The sequence below is a fragment of the Neofelis nebulosa genome, chromosome 8, assembly GCF_028018385.1.
Source record: "Neofelis nebulosa isolate mNeoNeb1 chromosome 8, mNeoNeb1.pri, whole genome shotgun sequence".
Classification (NCBI taxonomy): Eukaryota; Metazoa; Chordata; class Mammalia; order Carnivora; family Felidae; genus Neofelis; species Neofelis nebulosa.
This window is the reverse complement of record NC_080789.1, coordinates 119,238,979-119,261,091: the sequence shown is the minus strand read 5'-3', so window position 1 is coordinate 119,261,091 and position 22,113 is coordinate 119,238,979. Positions and strand designations below refer to the sequence as shown.

Genomic DNA, 22,113 nt, shown 5'->3' with positions numbered 1-22,113 from the left:
ATAATACGCTGTGTTTTTATTGTGATCCTAGTTGAGTCCGGCACACATAACTCGTAAGTCCCAAGGGCTTGCTCCATGAAACAAGGGTAAAATGCATGTGTTCAGGTCTTAAAGTTCAAATGCTATGTGAAACAGAATGCAAATTAATAAACCTCAAATTACATTTAGTAATATTATCTTGCTAAATCACTAAGTTCCACATCTCTGTGAATTTGCTCTTGTTCTGGCAGGATGAGCTGAAGAAACTCTATGCCCAGTTGGAAATATATAAGAGGAAGAAGATGATTACAAATAACCCCCACCTCCAGAAAAAGCGGTGCTCCAAGAAGGGCTTAGGCCGTTCAATCATGAGGCGTATCACCGAGATCCCAGAGACGGTCAGCAGGCAGTGTTCCAAAGAGGACAAGGAAGTCACAGACCACAGCACAGCCAAAAGCACTGCCCTGGTCAGGAAGAATCCGCAAGAGTCTTCAGGTAACACCGGGAAGCCCAAGGAGGAGTCCCTGAAAAACCGAGTCTTCTCACTGAAGAAATCCCACAGCACTTACGATCATGTGAGGGAGCACACAGAAGAGTCCAACAGTTTACCGGGGGAAAGCCAAGAAGAGGAGTCTACAGAACATTCCACACTGGAGTCTCTGTCAAGTAAAAAATTGACACAAAAACTGAAAGAAAACAGTGAGGCCGAGTCCACAGAGTCTGTGCCTTTGGTGTGTAAGTCAGCAAGTGCTCACAATCTCAGCTCAGAGAAGAAGCAGGGGCACCCACGAACATCCATGTTACAAAAGTCTCTCAGTGTCATAGCAAGTGCCAAGGAGAAGACTCTTGGATTAGCTGGGAAAACCCAAACATCAGGCCTGGAAGAACGTGCTAACTCCCAGAAACCTCTGCCAAAAGATAAAGAAGCAAACAGAAAATACTCAAATTCAGATAATGCAGAGACTAAAGATTCTGCCCCCCCAAACTCCAGTCGTTTGGAGGAGCCAAGAAAACCTCAGAAATCTGGGATTATGAAGCAACAAAGGGTCAACCCGTCCACTGCCAATTCTGAGATGAGCCCAGGCACCACCCAGATGAAGAACAACTTTGACATAGGGGAAGTGTGCCCTTGGGAGATTTATGACCTGGCCCCTGGTCCCGTGCCTTCAGAATCAAAAGTTCAAAAACACGTATCTATTGCAGCTTCTGAAATGGAGAAAAACCCAACTTTTTCCTTAAAGGAAAAATCTCATCAGAAGCCTAAGGCAGCTGAACTATGTCAGCAAACCAATCAGAAGAGCATAGACAAGGCTGAGGTATGCCCTTGGGAGAGCCAAGGTCAGCCCGTTTTGGAAGATGAGAAGAATTTGATTTCCAAGACTCAGGTTCCCCCAGGGAGGGCTAACGATGAGAATGGCGGTCAGCGTTATGCGATAAACGTGTGTGCTGGGCAATCTGAAGAGCTGCCCCCCAGAGCTGTAGCATCAAAAGTAGAGAATGGAAATCTCAACCAAATGGGAGACCAGGAACAAAAAACATCTTCCCCTGAGGAAAATGTGCCTGGCTCCTATAACTCAAGTAATAACTTTCAGCAACCTTTAACATCGCGAGCTGAGGTGTGTCCTTGGGAGTTTGAGACCCCAGATCTACCAAATGCTGAAAGAAGTGCTTTACCTGCTGCCTCTTCCACTTTAAGTGCAAATAAGATAGCAGGGCCTCGGAAATAAGAGGTCTGGGATACTTGTGGGTGTAGCATCCCCAGAAAGAAAAGGAGAAGAAGGAAGAAACCCTGAATTCCACAGAAGATAGAAATTCCCAAAGAATATTCGTCAGTCAAGGGAAAGGGGAAAGACGAGGGCAGAAGAAGACCTGGAGGGCAGAGCAACATCACAATGGAGGAATTAGACTGGCCTAGAGAAGTCTTTCCCCTGAGGACATGAGGAGAATCCTTACATTTCGGCATGTAGGGAGAGTAGCCCTCACTGTCTGCCCCTGATCAGTATTTACCCATGGCCCTTTGAAGATCCTAAGCAAGGCAAACCAGAAGACACAGTATGAGATTGTGCAAAGAAGAAGAAGGTATAGACATATACGACCGAAATTCTAAGTAGCTAACTGAACTTACTTTACCTATTTAACCTTGATAGCACTGCTAACTTAATGCATCCCAAAAATACCTTTTATATTAACGATTGCTCTCATTTTCTTATAAATGTATGTTTCAGTACATGGTTGTGTCTCATATTCAAGCATTCCAGGTTGTATAACTTTTGCAAATAACTTTGATATTATGTGACACAACACATTTATGCAATCTGCAGCTACTCAATTGTTCTCGCAAGTTACAGATTACCTGCTATCTATCAACTTTAGTTGATTCTTGAAGTACAGTAAGCTTTCTCTGGCTTGGGAAGCCATAACTGTTATGATAAACTCTTTTCGTTCTGGCTGTGGTTTATATATATTGTGAATTTGGATTTAACTCTATTGTTTCACCTCATGGTTTGTTATACTGTCTTAATCAGGGTTTTTTATACAAGTTGAGTTACTTGTTTTGCACTTCTTGTTAGGACTCTGAGACCCAGCGGTCCTACTCTAGTCATATGTCTCAGTAAAGGACAACTTACCTATTGTTTGTTCAGAGTCAGAGACAGGTAACGCCTTCATTCCAATCTATTGTCCCTTTTAACTCTTTTCAGTATTTCATACTTAGCAGCATTTCGTAAGGAAGAAGCTAAGAGTGAGAAAAATATACTGCACATTAGTATCACCACCGAAAGGGAAGACTCTAGGAATGACATGAGAATTACAACAGTAATTCTCTTCCCTGCAGAGCCAGGGAATTTGCCTTTCAAAACACAGACAGAAAGGGAGCTACTGATAGCACTTTCAAGGGAGTATTTTTTTAAAGAGAAAAATTATGATAGCATCAAGATCATTGTATGGATATATTTTTATTATGCATACCGAATATATATTTTAAATTACCTCCAACTACTTATTCTCATAAACTCTTACTCGTTGCTTCAGCTAGGGGTAGCACTTGCTGGGCTTAAATCCCAAAGAGGTTTATAACCTGATTTATTCAAAGCCTGTAAGGTGGTACAGGCTCTTCATTCTCCCAAGCACTGGAAAACTTACAAGTCCTACATATTGCCACCTCGCTCAAAATTAAAAATGCCAGGTTCATATGCAAAGCAAAACAGCTCCCAGAGCGAAATTTGTAAAACTTACTGCCTTCCACGCTGATCATTTGGCATGGAAATCCTAAGCTGCTGACTTAGCCCTACTGATGTGATCATGAGAAGAGATTCTGATCTGAAGCTCAGTCTCATCTCAGTTAAAGATGAATTACTTAGAAATAGAATGCAGACTTCCCTTTCTCTCCCTGCTAAACGCTGGAGTATCGACGGCTTATTTGGCCAGGACATTTCCAGCCTAAGTAACGTTTCATTTAATGAGAAGCAAGGAGAACATGCTAGGAGGATGAAAGATAAGAAAAGAGAATCGGAAGGCAGATATGGGGCTGTTCTGAGGGAATATCATTCTCAGTGGAAGGTAGAAACTAGGACTTCTCTTTATTCATCATCAAATTTTCTCAACGATTTTTATTCAGGAGTCAATGAGCATGTCACCATTTTGCAAAGCTGTGCATAAATCTTCCTCACCCATTTGCTCACTTTGTGCATTACTCAGGTTGGTGGGGTAGGTTTGAAGAGATATAGAGATTCTATTTTTCTGCATTTCCTTCATTTATTTCCTTCTTTTCTTCCTTTTCAGTCAAGACCTATGTATTCAGTAACCTTGGAATACAACTTTAAGGTATAGTTGTGAACTTGGATAGGAATTGCCAGGTCTACCTGCTTGTTTCACTTATTTTCAAGGTCTGTGAGCACTTTATTCGCTTTTTGAGACATAAGCAGTCAAGCATCAGTGACTTTTTATTGCACTTCAGGATGATCCTGCTAGAGATGTGGCTTAAAGAAGACTTGCCAAATTATACCTTAGTGACAGTCTACAGTCCATAGATTTTTCTCCACCAGCATAAATCAGTGAGAGTGCCTAGGGTCTTTCCTAGAGTTTCATTGCCATTGCTTATCACCAAGAGAAGTTTAAATCTACAATTCTTGAGGTTATTTTCATAGATCGATAACAGTAAGAAAGTGAATAAACACTGTTAAGGTCACAAACATTTGCTAGGTTGTCCTTCTCAATGCATGTGCAGGCTGCATCCTGTCCTTGTTTTTAAGCCAGGGTTTATAAATAAGTAGATTTATACCAATCTTAATAGAACTGTATATTTTATGCAAGAATTAAATGCTTTACGACATGAATTATATAACTCAGCCCATTGTAAACTTTGGTGGCAACTTGGATTTGAAACTCGACAGTTCTCTTGTATTTGCTTCCTAGGTTTCTGCATGCAAGTGGTGACAGGTAGGACTGAAAAACACTGCCTTTTGACTTCTAGCATTTAGCAACCGAGAGTTGTAGAGTCAAAAAAGCTGTAAGTCTCTTCACTTAATCTGTGGTTCTTCTGAAACTATTATCTGAAACCTACAGCATCCCACCATGAAATATTTGGTAAATTTATGTTGTGATGTGTTACAGCATGTAAATAATAATAACTTCTCTGCAATAAAACATATTTATATGAAAGTGATTCATGGCGATTTGTGTGTCTATCAAAAGAATCAAATTTATTTCACCTAACCAACTTGAGAAGGAATCCCGTGTATCTTTGGCTTTGGTACACATGCATATACATCCTCATACGCTTATGTACAAAAATATGTGATCAGCCAGATGTGGCCTCAAACAGGTAACCATTTGGAGCCAATAAAACCTGTTAGGACTAGTGATTTTGATTTAAGACAGCTCTGCCTAAATGGGAAGTGATTCAGTTACCTTTTTTAATTATCTGAACACACATGGGCAACTTGCTAAGCAATGGTGATGATCTTTAGATGAACAGGAGCTCCAATATCCCGTGTCCAGTATCCAGTCACTGCTGCAGTAATACAGAGGACAGCCTGACTAAGTCATGGAATCAGGGGAGGCTTAGTAGTGCAAGCTCATAAGGCTGAAATTCTGCAAAGGAATCAGGTATAAACAGGAGGTGTAACCCTGGAAAAGTCATTGCGCGCAGCCTTGCACGCCATGCTTCGGATTAACTACAGCCTTATCCTGCAGTACTGGGACCTATCAAAAAGCATTAAACTGGGTCATAATGAAGTCATGTAGAAGGATCATTTGGGGAGCAGCCCAGGAATGGACTGAAGTGGGAAGAGACTGCAGGCAGCTACATCAGTTAGAAGAGTTAAAGGAAGGGAAGGTGAGGGCCTAAAGAGGAGAGGAAACGATTTTATTGGTTATTTTCTGAAACTAGAGTCTTCAAATGGTATTGGTGTTGTTATATGAGGTCAGAAAATCAGAGCAGTAGATAACTATATCAAGTATAAATGTTCCTTCTAAGCTTATTGACACTTTGGATCGTTTCAAAAAATTTAAAAGCCCTCTCTGAAAATCTATAGACTTCCTGTCACCTGCCCACAAGAAAAGCTGTGGAAAAGAATAGCAAATTCATTCTGTGGGGAGACCTTATATTAAACCAGGCTGGGAAAAGAGCTGCGGTATAGACTTAGCTTCCCATGTGAGAATGGCAGCTCTCTGAAGCAGAGAAGCAGATGAGGCAAGAGGGCAGAAGAGGGAGCAAGATGCTCCTTTCCAGTAACCAAGTCATTGAGAACATCCTTCCCCATCTCTTTAGACATGTGTGTCCTGCATTCTACATATTCTTTGTGCTTAGACATAGAATCAGTGGTTTGAGCTCTTTGACCTTAAAGGGCTAAGACAAAAGCAGTTGGCAATTAACAAGTCATGAAAGTCAAGTCTCCTGTCCCTTCTCATGTGATAAGGAAGGTAGAGTCTTATCCGTTGTTGGAATTGCTTAGTTGACGACTGTATTATTTTTCCATATATACGCATAATGCTAGTAATTGTTTCTTTGTTCTAAATTTAAAACTTTCTGTTAAAAAATACCTAAGGGAAATATTTCCATTGGAAATGGCCTTTATCATGCAAGTAATAATGTAAATCTGTTGTTCTAAAACACTACAGGTTGGTTAAGATTTGCTTTATTATTTCAGCAAATTCCATCCTTTTTGCCTTAAATAGTTATAAAAACAGAAATAATATCAAAGTTTAGTTATCTTCTCTTCAAATATATGCTTCTTGGAAAGTAGCATATATTGCTTGGAAAGTTCAAGCACAATTGTATGTTCTAATTCAATATTAGCTGGTTAGAAGGCAGATGATGAAATGTATGAATTGGTTTTTTACTTCCCTCTCTTTCTCTGTGATGTGAAAAGAGTACTTTGTCAGAAATAACACTGATCAAATGAAAATGGAAAATGAGGGATAAATATAGAAAGGGGTCTGTGTTGCATAACAGTAACATTCCTGGAAAGAAAAAGAAGTCAAATAATGCAAATAGAAAAGTTCAGGACATACTCTTCTAGAACATACTCCCATTTCAGTTCAAACAGTAATAGGAAAAGGGGGAAGATGCCCTCTTTTGAGTACATAAAACAAAGATGCAGGGGCGCCTGGGTGGCGCAGTCGGTTAAGCGTCCGACTTCAGCCAGGTCACGATCTCGCGGTCCGTGAGTTCGAGCCCCGCGTCAGGCTCTGGGCTGATGGCTCGGAGCCTGGAGCCTGCTTCCGATTCTGTGTCTCCCTCTCTCTCTGCCCCTCCCCCGTTCATGCTCTGTCTCTCTCTGTCCCAAAAATAAATAAAAAAAAAAAAAGTTGAAAAAAAAAATTTAAAAAAAAAAAAAAAAAGATGCATATTTTCCCCCTAAAAAACCATGGGGTTTTATTCCTCAAGGCCTTTTGACTTGCTGCTTGGTCCATCTAAAATCTTTTCCCTCCTTCTTTTCCCTGTCAACATCTTATGTATGCTTCAGTACCACTGCAATTATATAATGTATTGTCCAAAGAAAACCTTTGATTGTGCAACTGCAGTATTACAATTGTGACTGGACAAAAACATAAACCAGGACTGACCCAGGAACCCCAAGATGTTGCATTGTTTACCCTGTTCAAGGAGCAGCACAAATGCCCCACTTCCTGTGTGGGGACACTTTCCTAATGCCCCAGATCAGAATGAATTCCTCCCTCTTCCATACTTACCTTAGGAATTTGCTTATGTCTGTAATTGCATTGACTCACAATTTAGTCACATGCTTCTCTGAATACTCTGCCAAATTAAGGGCTCCTTGAGGGTGAGGAATTTTTTGATCCATTTGTAGATCCCCAATTTCAAGCAGTGTGCTTTTCTTGGAGTTCAATAAATATTTGCCAATTCAAATTTTGATTACTAATCATTGTCTAAAATATACTTGGAGAGAAAGAAAAATTCAGGAGTTGGACGACAGCTAGCTACAAAAATTCTCAAATGTTGAATACTAATTGGTCTTGCAATTTGTTAGAGCTGTAAAAGACATCTCCATATTTCATAAAAAGTAAATATTTGGCTGTAGAAACTTGCTACTCTTTCTGAACACTTTCTGAAAAATAAAGCATGTCAGGATCTATACAAGATGATCCACATAAAAATAGATCCTGATGTTAAACATTCAGATGTTTCTGAGAAATGAGATAGTTTGAACAAACTATTTGGATATTTGACTGACTTTAGGATTTTTTTCACATTTATTTATTTTTGAGAGAGAAAGAGAGTGAGCACACGAGCAGGGGAGGGGCAGAAAGAGGGGGACAGAGGATCTGAAGCAGACTCTGTGCCGACAGCAGAGAGCCCGATGCAGGGTTTCAGCCATGAGATCATGACCTGAGCTGAAGTCGGACATTTAACTGACTGAGCCACCCAGGTGCCCCATGACTGTAGGATTTCATTTCCATATATTTCATGTTACATAGGAGTCATTGTACACATTCAGTAACCCTAAAGGTGCTATATGTGAAAGAAATATGTACATACATACAACTTTTTTTGTAACTTGGAATATTGCAAAAGTTATCTAAATTTGCCAAATAGTGAAAATATCACGAAAGATATTTCTCCTTTTCTTATATCTTAAAGACGAGTAACTATGAACACAAATGGTGACTAATGTAGCTTAAGAATTTGTCCCTCCACTTCTTACAATACTCTGTCCATACAGTAAATGAGAAACTTGGATTTATTACTGTGGTTCTCTGGCCATGCAAATAAATCAGTATTAAACCAGAGTTAAAGGGTGCCTTATACGGGAATTGCTTTCTGGGAAAGCAATGAGGAAACTATAAGAAGAATTGTTCAAGAATACTCATGTACAAACTTGGTTTCATAACCACTTGGGTAAAAAAGTCAGCAGAATGACTCTGCTGGAACCACTTGCTGGAAAGCTGGAAAGGCTGTTATTCAAATACACATAGACACTGTCTCTTTTTACATCCTCCAGCAAAGATGTAGAAGAATCATCTATTTGCTCAATTCTGACATTATCTGACCTACTCAGAGAGAGTCACCACACAGAGCAGTGTACCCTCCTCGGTGGTTAAAGACCCAGAGGCCATGAAAAGGCTAAAGCAAAACACACCTTTCCTTCTGCTCTGTGGACCTACTTGCTTTAATTACATTTCTATACCTTTAAGTTTAAAAACATTTTCAAAGTGTAAATTTAAAAGCGTGTAAGTAGTTGGGAGATATTTATTTAAATATAATTTATTGTCAATAGTTTCTGTTTGAAACTATGTTTTCCCCTCCCCTTCCCCCATGGTCTTTTATTAAGTTTCTCAAGTTCCACATATGAGTGAAAACATGATATCTGTCTTTCTCTGATTGACTTATTTCACTTACCTGCAGTTCCATCCCCATTGTTGCAAATGGCAGGATTTCATTCTTTCTCATTGCCAAGTAGTATTCCATTGTATATATAAACCGCATCTTTTTTATCCACTCATCAGTTGATAGACATTTGGGCTCTTTCCATAACTTGGCTATTGTTGAAAGTGCTTCTATAAATTGGGGTACATGTGCTCCTATGAACAGCACTCCTGTATCCTTTGGATAAATTCCTAATAGTGCAATTGCTGGGTCATAGGGTAGTTCTATTTTTAGTATTTTGAGGCACCTCCACACTGTTTTCCAGAGCGGCTGCACCAGTTTGCATTCCCACCAACAGTGCAAGAGGGTTCCTGTTTCTCCATATCCTCACCAACATCTGTTGTTTCCTGAGTTGTGCATTTTAGCCACTCTGACCATTGTGAGGTGGTATCTCAATGTGGTTTTGATTTGTATTTCCCTGAGGATAAGTGATGTTGAGCATCTTTTCATGTGTCTGTTGGCCATCTGGATGTCCTCTTTGGAAAGTGTCTATTCATGTCTTCTGCCCATTTCTTCGCTGGATTATATGTTTTCAGGTGTTGAATTTGATAACTTCTTTATATATTTTGGATGCTAATGCTTTATCTTATATTTCATTTGCAAATATCTTCTAGTTGGGAGATATTTTATAACATGTGCAAATAGTGGTAAATATTGCTGATATGTAAAAGAATGAATCAAGAAAAAAACTAGGTGTTCGAGACTGTTTCTGAAACCTGGTTCTGCCACAGGTATGTCTGGTTTGGGAAAGTCTTTTCAGCTTTCTGTATTTACATTTCTTAACCTAGACAATGAGAGGTTTTGGGAGATGGTATCTCAGGACCCCTCCAGTTCTATGACTAAGGTGTGTGTGTGTGTGTGTGTGTGTGTGTGTATAATTTCACTTTGGGTTTGAATGTGTTAAGCTGTTTGCTAGAATGTATATAGTTAAACAAACTTCTTAACATCTAGTCAAACATTTGGCAAATTTAAAATTATCTAGAGAAAGAAGACAAACAAATGAAAGGGAACAGCAGTGTGACTAATCCCCATCCCCTTAATTTTTGATATATTTTATACTAATATAAAATTATAGAGTTCTCAGGTTCAGGGGGTGGGGGAGTCATGGAATGTACTTCAGAAAGCAAAATGAGGGACACCTGGGTGGCTCAGTCAGTTAAGCGTCCGACTTCAGCTCAAGTTATGACCTCACAGTTCACGAGTTTGAGCCCCGCAGCAGGCTCTGTGTTGACAGCTCAGAGCCTGGAGACTGCTTCGGATTCTGTGTCTTCTTCTTCTCTCTGATCCTCCCCTGTTTGTTCTCTCTCTCTCTCTCTCTCTCTCTCTCTCAAAAATAAAAGCATTAAAAAAATAATAATTAAAAAAAAGCAAAATGAAGCTAGGGTCATTCCTTGAATCAGATGCTGGAAAGAAATTTGCTTTCTGAATCATGAGACTGGCTCAATTTCTCACTATTAGTCCTTGCTGGGAATAAATAGCTCTGATTCTTTAAGAAGTAGCTATTAATGATCATATATCATTAGAAGCCTGGTCGAAATATTTTTGGGAGACCAAGTCTTAAATAAACTTTATAAGCCTAAAGACTAATGGAATCAAACATAATCAGTGTAAAATGCAACTATGTAGTAAGATTTGTGGACGATTAATCCAGAGAGTCAATTTTGTGTAATAAATGCCTCCTCTTTCAAAATGATCTCCAGAGTACAACACACCATATTTTCCCTTGATGCTCAACTCAATGTCAGCTTGGGGAGTAGACAATTACTACTAGTCAGAGAAGAAAGAGCATGAGTAACACAAATTATGTACTATAGATTTCTCCACATTGATGTTTACAACTTTCTCATTGTATTTAAAATAAAAAGGATAACATCAATTTAAAATTGATTCCATTTTCCTGAAATCTGGCCCATTTTACATATATGCATTACATCCCATTACTTCTCTATATATTGAAAGAGCAAATCTCCCAAGTCCAAATATTGCACAAATGCATCATGGTCCCTTTGTGTTTTATTTCTCTGGTAATTATCCCCTGTTGTTTCATAAAACTGTGTTTAACTTAAGAAATTTTTATTATCTTTGATCCCAAGGGGTAGGTGAAATACCGGGAATGGAGTAAAGATAGCTCATTGACAGCCTGTGTTGTGTAAGCAAGAAGTTTGTGTCTCTATAAAGGACAAGAAAATATTTGTAGCAGGCAGCTGATACTAGAAAGTTAAATTGAGAATAAAATTTTTATTTTTTCTTGAAATCCCTTCCTGGTTTTGAGTTGAAATTAATGAAATTCAGGCTTCTGGACCATTTGGCCTGGGACCAGAACACACAAAACAACAACCATAGCATCATTACGAACGTTACAGAGATTCTGAGGTATCTGAGGTTGGTCCTGAAGAAGCCTTCCAGGGTACGATTTAAAGGGGCAGGATTTATGCCCAGGTGGCTTGGACATTTTTTTAAGAGATGAACAGACAGTAGAAGTATACCTAATAGCAAGAACAAAAGAAGGGCAAAGCTAACACTAGGCAAAACTCTGATGTTGACAAAAATATGAATGGACCCAGCTTAAACCTCTGTGCTATGGTCTAGGAGGCCAGTATTTAGTTTATCTCAGACAGTGGCTTGAATGTTAGCAAAGGTAATGTAAGCTATGTTGGCTTTCAATGCCTTCTATATGACTAAAGAGATTTTTTGCTTTAAATTTGATAGTGCATGTAAACGTCATAGATTTCTGCACTACTTTCTTTAATAAATCAATGGGAAACTATTGTTTCTTGTTGTATACAAGATGGGAAGGGGCAGTAACTCGTCTTTGTAGTTCACAGAACCCTAGATCAAGGAAAGCTTTATCTGCTGGAGTGACTAAATAGAAATGGACTGTGTTTTGCTTGAAAAAGGGATGAATGAGTATTTTGCTTGATGAAGGAAGAGAACAAGAATATGGACTGTTTTAGAATGTGAGATTGTTCCCACTTATATACAGCTTTCCCTGTGAGACTATTATATATACATCCTTACCCACAGGCACATGACTTGCAGGGCCTTCCTGGGGAGGAGGGGACTCCCTTCCCCCACTGACTTCAGGCTTAGACACATTCAAGCAGAGCTTTAAGAATGTTCATGTGGTTCTTGGTTGTTTTCTCTCTGCTTCAAGAACAGCATGTCCTACATTGGCACTTCTCCTCTGGCCTAGATCTCAGAATAAAAAAGACATGTGGATCAGAGCCACACAGAGCTCAGCAAAATCATAGCAGTTCTGCAACCAACACATAATATGAGCAAAATATGAAACTTTGTTTTTGTGAGCTGCTGAGAATTTAGGGTTCTTTGTTAGCACAGCTTAACCCAGTGAAAGCTGACTGATATTGAAAGTCTGTTCAATTGATTGACCAAACTGTAGCCTAAATTCCATCATGATAGCCCTTACTTTGGACCTTTCAACAATGGAGGTGAATGAGGAGAAGGCAATGCCACAAATAGAGTAATTATTGAGGAGAGAAATGGCCTTTTATAGAATAGGAAACCATCCTGTTAATGAGGAATCCATTCTTTGAAGGATCTATATAATAATTCATTCCACCTGCTACTTGCGGTGCCAAATGAGTGAAAGTTCCATTTCAAATACAGATCTTAAGTCTACTCTTGGAATGTACCAGCTTTATCAAATACTGTGGAATCAGTGATACTACAGGTCCGAAGCTCTTTTGGTGTAAAACTCCTCATGGTGGGCTTTGGGTGCACAGCAAGTTTTAATTTTATAGTGGCACTTCAAGAAAAGAGAAATTATAAAGTGAAGTAATCTGCCTGTCATGACGATGAAGTGTATGATATATTATAATATCCACCTGAGGAGTGCACATTGAGGGACAAAGTTGAATTTTCTGACTACCTTCAACCAATTTACCTGAGCAGTCACCCCTTCTTAAAATTGACATCGCAGGGGTGTCGGGGATGCTCAGTTGGTTGAGGGTTTGACTCTTGATTTTGGCTCCGGTTGTGATCCCAGGATGGTGGGACTGAGCCCTGCATCAGGCTCCACAGTGAGTGTGGAGCCTGCTTAGGATTCTCTCTCTCTCTATCTCTCTCTCTCTCTCTCTCTCCCTCTCTCTTTTCTCTCTCTCTCTCTCTGTGTGTGTGTCTCTCTCCCTCTGACTCCCTCTCCCCCACTTGTGTACTCTCTCTCTCTGTCTATAATAAATTAAAATTTTTAAAAAATTTAAAAAAACCCCAAACCTGACATTGCAGAAGGTGATGCTTTGAGACATAACAGCATGTAAATCATTTGGTAGCCTCGGTTTCTCTTTCCATATGTTTTATCCCCTTGGTCCAAGATGGTAACTGCATTTTTTAGGCTTTCCTATGATATAACATTAATATAATTTACCTGTTTGATATTCACGATATACACTTGACCCTGGGCAGCCAGAGAGAGATGATAAAGCAACATTTCTGCTGCCTCGTGGTAGATGGTGGCATTACAGTGGGTGGTTCTAGGTGGTAGTCTAAGTTTTAACAGAACAATTTGTGAATACCCAGAAAGTTTATCAAGAATATTCCTTTTATAAGGTGTACAATTAACAGTCTAAGATAAAATCCAAAAGAAACTGAGCATAAGATCATCCTGAGGATATAATGCTCCTCTTTCCTAGAAATGATCATTTAAAAGTAATATTTGAATTAGACAATTCCAGTTTGAGGGAGATTCTTTCCAATATGAAATTTAAGCAAGAAGATAGTGAAATGACAGTCTACTTCACTGAGTTGTTGGTTTGGCCCAGTTCTCCACAATGGGCTAACATTCCTTTCCAACCAAATCAATTCAATGAGTTTTTCTTGAACTCCTTATATGAACTGAGAACTGAACTTTGAAGAACATGTTCCCTATCTTTAAGATATTTGATACTCTTTCTGAATCTGTTAAATCCCCCACATCTACCAAACAAATAGAAAGTTGTTTATGCATTAGGATTCAAATCCTTCTGAGACCAATTTATAAGGATTAAAACCTAGTTAATTTATTAGCATTTTGGTAAAAATATGTAGCCTTGTTTTTCTACCTTGTCTGTGAGACCCCTCTGGTAAACTTCTTCCAGATGAATGGGTCTAGTCCATTAAAAGCTGGAAAACATGTGTATTCTAAGATTCTGTTCTCTTTGGCTAATGTTTGACCTTTTTGGAGCATCTTAAGTAACAAGGATATAAAAATAACCTGGCATTTACATAGCACCTCTTTCCCCAGCTCAAAGAGCTCATTGTTCTAGGAATTCCCACAGGTGTTCTACTCATCTGTGGGTCCTCCAAAAGGTACATCCCATGCTGTGACCCAATCATATTTATTCCCATCTTTTTAGTTTAGCAAGAAAGTACTTATATACTTGTTTCCACCTTCATTTAAAATAACACAATTCTGGGGAATCTGGGTGTCTCAGTCAGTTAAGTGTCCGGCTCTTGATTTCAGCTCAGGTCATGATCCCACGGTTGAGTCCATGATCCACACTGAGCATGGGGCCAGCCTGAGAGTCTCTCTTCTCCATCTGCCTCTCTCCCCTGCTTCCACATGCACGCATGCTCTCTCTCTCAAAAAAATTAAAAATTAAAAATTATAATAACACAATTCTAGTAATCCATTTGCTTCATTTGCATCTCAAACATAAATTAAATATAAGTAAATTATTCAGGATCTATTGACCATTTAGCAGCCATTCTCTCTTGATTTTTGAAATTCTCCTTATAAGCTTCATCTGACAGATATTTTGGTTCCATCATCTTGACTTTTTGTATCTGTTTTTGTTTTATTTGAATTCTAATACCTATGTTTTCCCTGTGTGGGAAGTCTAACAGCCTCAGGGTTCAGGAACAGCCCCAAACTTGGATGTGAGTTAGTGGTTGACCATGACTGGTGGCCAAAATAACCGAGAAACGCTCCAAGTACAGAAGACAGAAGGTCCAGTGGGAAAGAAGAGCCTGATGTAAATAGATGAGGTTGTTAAAGCCTAGTGCCAGGAGCATCAAACTGGCAAGTATCCGAAAAGAGGGGGAAAGGAGAAATAGGAGGCAGTAAGGAGGAAATGAAAACAATAGGGCGAGATGGAACCGTGAATGGCATGAATAATAGATGAACAGTGATGAAGTCAGCCAAGTGCAGACAGACTGACTGTAGCATGAGTGCCCTCAACAAATAGGGCAGTCTGGGGTCCTGAAATGTAGAGACAAAAAACAAACAAAACAGAAACCTGAACAAACTGAAAATCACGATGTTATTGCCCATATGTATAATTAAATACGCAACATAATTGCTTTGCCCTTCTTCATACTTTTCTATAAAACATATATGTGTTGTATCATCCCCAGTGAATAAAAAGGGCCTCCAATCACCACATTTACATTGTGACCACTGTAAAATGTGTCGTGCTCACTGGAAGGAAACTTACTCTCCTCCCTTTAGGAGCCAGGAGATATGAGAGAAATCTAACAGAGACATATCGTTCATAAAGCAATGTGTTTTAAATGTTTTAATTTTTTGTGAATCAAATCCATAACAAGTCATTGTGAAGAAATAATTAAAGCAGTTTTCTAGAAAATTACCTTTTTTAGATGAAAAATCCAGTTATTATCCCTAATATCAACTTGAATTTTTATTATTTTCATTTAGAATGTTTGGTTTGCTTCAGGGGCTTTCAGACCTCCATGTAATCAAGAATGAACTACTATACAAACTGAAGCAGAATAAGCCTATACTTAGATACATAGAGAAAAAGTAGTTACTCTTCCCCAGAAATGCTCTGCTCTTCTTCCAGGCCTCCACCAGCCGGTCTGGGAGACAGGGACAACTGTGATTTGCAAATGATTATTATTTCAATTCCTTCTAATCTCAGCACTTTCCTTTTTGTTTGTAAGCATTCTTTTCTTTTTTTGTTGTTGTGGTAAGAACATTTAACACAAGATCTACCCTCTTAACAGATTTTTAAGTGTGTATAACACAGTATTGTTATCTGTATGCACCATGTTGTACAGCAGATCTCTGGCATTTATTCATCATGCATGACTGATATTTCAGACCCATTGATTAGTAACTTCTCATTCTTCCTCCCCAAGTCCCTGGCAACCACCATTTTATTCTTTGTATCTATGGGTTTCACTGTTTTAGATGCCTCATAGAGGTGAAATCATGCAGTATTTGTCCTCCTGAGACTGGTTTATTTCACCTAGCATAACGTCCATCTTTGGTATGATGAACTTCTGTGTAAATAATGTCATACTTTGCCCCTCCCCTTCTCTCCAGTGCATCTCGGTGTGGGAAGGGTCTTACTGGGTTCTCATGGTGAGAGGGAGATGTGGTCATTGGTTCTGATTGGTTTGTTCACTGGACAGGTGATGGAGCAATCACCTCCATCCAGTCTTTTGCAATCTTTACCACTGTCATCCTGGAGCCTGCATGCCTAGAGACTTGGCCCAGGTTTAGAAATCCTTGTTTCTTCATTCGTCGGCAAATTTTTACCCCAAGACACTTCAGCCCACTGGTAGGTACTCTTAGCACCTCCACATCTCATACCTGGGGCACACAGTCATCCAACTTTCTTGCACACCGAGTATGGGCCATGAGTTTCAGAATAGCTGCTGTACTCAACCTTCTGTCATCTGTCACCGCCTTCATGCCATCACCCCCCCCCCCACCCCGTGCCAGAACGACCCATATAGAGTTTCTCCTGAGGGTTTGCAGCCTCCCCTTGGCCCCTGGGACAAGTATGCCATGAACTTGGACTGTCCCATGCTTCTCTGTGTTTCATGAAGCCACTCCTCCACCCCAGATGCTTCAACCAGAAGTTATATTTGGTGGGGGGATGAGAACCTGGTATATGACCTTCTCTCCCTCTTTCTCCTTTCTCTGCCCTACAATCCCACCAGACTAGAAGGGGTAGGCTTCTAGTTTTTCCTTCATCATATTTTTCCCCACTCCCTCATTAGTGGAAGGACTATGTTCTCTACCTTTAAGGAGTTAACTCTATGATCCAGATCATCCAGGCCTAAAGTAGTTTAGAAAATCCTCTTTCCCTACATCAAACCAGGCATGCAAGCATAGTGTTTTGTTGCAAAATCCTGTTTAGAATAGCAGAAGTTTAATATTAACTATTTCTTTTTAGATTCCTTCTGAATAATCCCCATTCAGATCCCCATTTTAGGCAGATAACTCTCTCAGATTTGTAAGGGAGATGCTAATTTTCACAGAAATACAAAAGAGAAAAATACATTAATTTGGAAAGAGTTACCTAAATATTAAATGTTGTAGTAGTATACTACAGAAATGAAAGTTAGAACTAAAGAAGTTTGGAGTTCAGTTTCAAAGCTGGGAATTAGCAATGGTGTTTGAGTAATACCAAAGTGGAAAGGCTTCTTGAGCAGGAGAGCTTGAAAATGCTCTGGAAAATCAGTCCACTGCACTTAATTTCAGGCTCCTCCTGTGCCATGTTCTCTGGGTCCTCTAGCTTCCTCTTGTCTCCCTAACACAGAATCCCCGGACTATTTCTTTGGTGGGATGATTCTTTCTTTCTGACACATTCAAGACTTTTCTAATTTTTCCATAAAATATGTGTTAAATCTCACCTTTAATCAAATACTTACAAAAGTAGTTTCTGGATGGGCATATATTTGATATGTTAGAACATTTTGCCAAATTGACAAGTATAATAAGATTGGCTATTTGTTCCTAACTGCTGTGGACAGCATGGGGAAAGAAAAAGATGCGTTCAGAGATTCACATTCCCACCTCTGGCACCACATAATGACCTGAAAGCTTCTACGTCTTCCTTGAAAGAAATATTTACCTCTTGTAGCCATAGGATTTGGATTTATGAAAACCTAACCCAGAATCTCATGCAGTGAGTGAGTTGCATTACAACTCACTGAATTACAATGCAAATTGAATTCCCAACTTTACAAGGTATTAAAGTAAAGGCATTGATTAGGAAGGAATGGAGTCTTGAAAACTGAAATGGGGCATATGAGTAGATACTGATAAAGCTGGGGACACTGAGTCTTCTTGATTTGTAGAAACGGCCCTTTCACCCCCAACTGAGATTAATCCAGTTTTGCCTGATGAAATTGTACTGGCCTCCTCTGAAGGAATTTCCTTGAAAGACATAACTGGTTCACTTCAAAACATGCCTATACCACTCCTCTTTGCTTCTAGACCCATAGCTAGACTCAAGTTCCAGCAGGGCTCCCAAAAGGGGTGACTTATGACATGTGTTACATTCCAAAAGACGACACAATTTTTCTAGTTTATACAGACAAGAATATGGGGAATATGTGTAGTAATTAATATTAAAGTGTGAGATAACGGTGACAGGAATATAAAGTTGTGTCAGGGTGAGTTTATTAGGCCTTCTTTTTTTTTTAATTTTTTTTTTAACATTTATTTATCTTTGAGACAGAGAGAGACAGAGCATGAACGGGGGAGGGTCAGAGAGAGGGAGACACGGAATCTGAAACAGGCTCCAAGCTCTGAGCTGTCAGCACAGAGCCCGACGCGGGGCTCGAACTCACAGACCGTGAGATCATGACCTGAGCCGAAGTCGGCCGCCCAACCGACCAAGCCACCCAGGCGCCCCTATTAGGCCTTCTAAACGGCGATTCTGGATTCACTATTGTAACTTGAGGACTTAGAAAGGACTCTGTCTTTTTGATTGACTGAAACATGGACCCAAAGGTGGCCTACACTAAATGAAGTTGAATACTGGAACTTCCTTGATGTACTAGAGAAAAATATATCTAAAGGCTTAGGGAGATTGGAATGTTGAAGTTGATTTATCAGCTAACCCCCCCCCCCACCTGGCCAAGGGGCCAGAGGACATAACTTTCATTATGACTATGAAAAATCCATTTGTGAGGGGAGCCTCAGCATCCTAGAAGAACTCTGTGGTCACTTTTTTCTGTAGTTCAAAACTATAAGGTGAACTGCTATCACTGACCTAGGATCCTTAAATGTCAGAGAGATAATTGGATTCCAGGTGGCAAGAGCCACTGGTGGAAATTAATCACCAAAACAACTTGCCAGTGGTTATCATAGTGAACATCAGCGACAAAGCAGCAATCATAACATCCTGACTCACAGGCTACTTGATCATAGTTTCCCTAAGAGAAATAGGTGGGCAGTCTACTAAATTCTTCCTTGGTTTGCATATGTGGGGAAGTTTTAGGTCAAGTGATAGAAGTCTAACATGAATCATCAAAACAGAGAGTCATGGCCCCTGAGTCAGTTCCCAGACTTGAGCCAGCTCACATACCCGGAAGCCCTGGTATGAAGAGGACACCAGGTCCTTGGAGAAGGGCCCCCTATACAGCCAAAAATTGATACTATTAATCTTTCTCCTGGCCTTCTGCAAAGAGGGGAAAGAGCCTTTCACAGGGGTGACTATGCATTGGGGAAAAGGAAATAATCAGACTTTCAGAGATGACTGGACACTAGACACAAATTCCAGGAAATACAAAATGTCATCGTGGTTTAAAAGAGTAGTGGCCTATGGGAATCAAGTGATCAATGAAGTCTTAGTTCAGGTATATCTCAGGGTTAGTCTCGGAGCTTATCCTGTAGATATTTCTGCTATTCCAAAATGCATTATTAGAAATATTATTAGAAATATTCAGCAATTGACAGAATCTCCGTATTGTTTCTATGACCCATAGACCATGGTGGCAAAGGCCAAGGCCAAGTGGAAGCCACTAGGATTGTGTCTACTTTGGAATATAGTAACCCAAAATCAATACTGCATTTCTGGAAGTATTGCAGGGATTAGCAGCAGCATCAAAAACGTGAAGAAAGCAGAATCAATGATTTCCACCACATCCCAGTCAACTCACTTATTTAGTCTGTGAAGAAAACAGATAGTTCTTAGAGAATATCAGTGGATTATCATAAAATTTACCAGGTGGTGACTTCAATGGCAGCTGCTATTCCAAATGTGGTTTCCTCATTTGAGCAAATTAACACATCCCCTGGTACCTGGTGTGTAGCCATTGATCTGGAAAAAGCTTTTCTCCCTACCAATTAGTAAAGACCATTGGAAGCAGTTTGCTTTTTGCAGGCAAAACCAGAAACACACCTTCACTGTCTTACTTCAGGGGTTTATCAATCCTCCAGCCGTATGTCATAATTTAGTCCACAAGGACCTCGATTGCCTCTCTTTTCCACAAGATTTCACAATGGTCCATTACAATGATGATATAATGCTAATTGGAACTACTGAGCAAGAATTCTAGACTTATTGGTAAGACATTTGCATGTCACAGGGTGAGAGATCAATCTGACAAAAATTCAGAAGATTTCCAGCTCGGTGAAATTTCTGGGGGTCCAGGAATGAGGGGCTTCCCGAGATATCACTTTTAAGGTGAAGGATAAATTGTTACATCGAATCCCTGCTATAACCGGAAGAGAAGCAGAATGCCTAGTGGGTCTCTGGAGTTTCAAGGCAACATATTCCTCATCTGGGTGTGCTGCTCTGGCCCATTCACCAAATAACTAGAAAAGCTTCCAGTTCTGAGCGGAGCCCAGAACAAGAGAAGGTTCTGCAACAAGCCTACGCTGTTTGCAGGCTGCTCCGCCACTTGCGGGAATGGGTCCAGCAGACCCACCGGTGCTTAAGTTGTCAGTGGCAGATAAAGATACTGCTCGGAGCCTTTGGCAGCCTCTATGGGCCAATCATACTCCAGACCCCAAGGATCTTAGAGCAACCATCCCTGCAGATAATTACTTTCCACTTGAGAATCAGCTTTTGGCTTGTTGTTGGGTCTTAGCAAAGACTGAATGCTTAACCATGAGCTGCCAAGTTGCCATGTGACCTGAGTAGCCCATCATGAACTGAGTGTTATCTGACCTGCCAAGCCAGACTGAGTGTGATTAGCAGACTCCATCATCAAATGGAAGTGGTTTATATGAGATCAGGCTCGAGCAGGTCCTGAAGGCACAAGAAAGTTACATAAGGAACTAGTCCAGATGCCCGTGGTTCCCACTCCTGCTACATGACCTTCATGAAGAGTTTTCTGTGTCAGTCTCAGGGAGCAAAGTCCATACCAACCCATAACCAGGGCCAAAACAGAGGAGAGAATTAACAGTTGAAGCCAAATGGATCAGAGACCGAGGATGAACTATTCTTGAAAGGGTTCTATATCTGTCCGGGTCCAGTCAAAAAACAGAAGCCACACTAGTGATTTTGACTGGGAAAATTATCAACTAGTAACAAGGGGTCAACTTCAAAGAAGGCCCAAAGAACTACGAATAATACAGAAATAGCAGGCGCCGAGTGCAGCCACTACCCCTAGGGCTGAGAGAAGTGCCCAAGTGGTAACAAACTTGGAAAAGGCTCCACTCCGCAGCTGAGACTCATGTCTTTGGAGAGGATGTTTCTGTGCATGTGTAGCCCACTGCCTGGTGAAGTTTGCTGAGATGTCACAAGCCACGACTGGTGGGACGAAATGGCCCTTAGGATGGGGGATAGGCTGACGGAATGTCTTGCTGGGTGGTGATGGAAATCACCAGAGGGTGTGCACCAGTGGGTCTCACATACCCGCCACTGTCATGCCCTAGAAGCAAGAAGAGAACAGCACCAGAAAGAGGAAGAAAAGCGCCTTCCTCTTTCAGTGTCTCTCCCGTGCTCTCTAACGTCAAGCCCTAACACCGCACCTGCTGATGAAGGAGAAGTGTTCTAGGGTCCGTCTCCAGTAGCACAAGGCAGAGCAAAGAAGAGTGGATTTGGAACTGAAACATTAATAACTGGCATAGTTTCAAAGTACACAAAATGGAAATACAGGTTTAGAGAATGTCCTCGGTCCACCAACGTGATTTTCAATGTCATGTTCTTGATCTCCGACAAGAAAATATTGGGACTAACTAATGGACATAATGGCTTTTGCCATTAATCTGCTCCTAACTGTGTAATTGCAAGTTTGCTAAGTCTGCCCTCCCTAAGCCAGTTTTTGAAAAAGATGTAATAGGCCAGTTCCCCTTTACTCTCAGCAGGTTGGTCTAAAACCTAATGAGATAGACATCTGCAGCAGCTCTGTGTTAGGGCTTCACGCCCATTACTAGTAACTTCCCACAGCATCAGCTGGAACTGAACAAGGGAGATTTGCAAAAAACATTTGCTACAGAAGCATATAAACCCAATTTGAATATCTTAAAATTTAATTGCTTCTATGAATCTTATGACTGAATTCACCAATTAATTCAGTCAAAAGAGTCAAACTGGTTG

The 22,113-nt window shown here is 40.2% G+C and overlaps 1 protein-coding gene and 1 pseudogene across 1 annotated transcript in view; both read left to right on the top strand.

Moving 5' to 3' along the window:
* GPR158 (G protein-coupled receptor 158) overlaps positions 1-4,642 on the top strand; it is a 426,460-nt gene extending 421,818 nt beyond the window's left edge. The window contains exon 11 of the mRNA XM_058681672.1: positions 231-4,642. Within this exon, the coding sequence (XP_058537655.1) occupies positions 231-1,706 (1,476 nt within the window). The 3' untranslated portion in view covers positions 1,707-4,642. The remainder of the gene's footprint in view (positions 1-230) is intronic.
* Positions 4,643-19,357: 14,715 nt separating this feature from the next.
* LOC131483914 (uncharacterized) lies at positions 19,358-20,897 on the top strand (annotated as a pseudogene).
* The last annotated feature ends 1,216 nt before the right edge of the window (positions 20,898-22,113 follow it).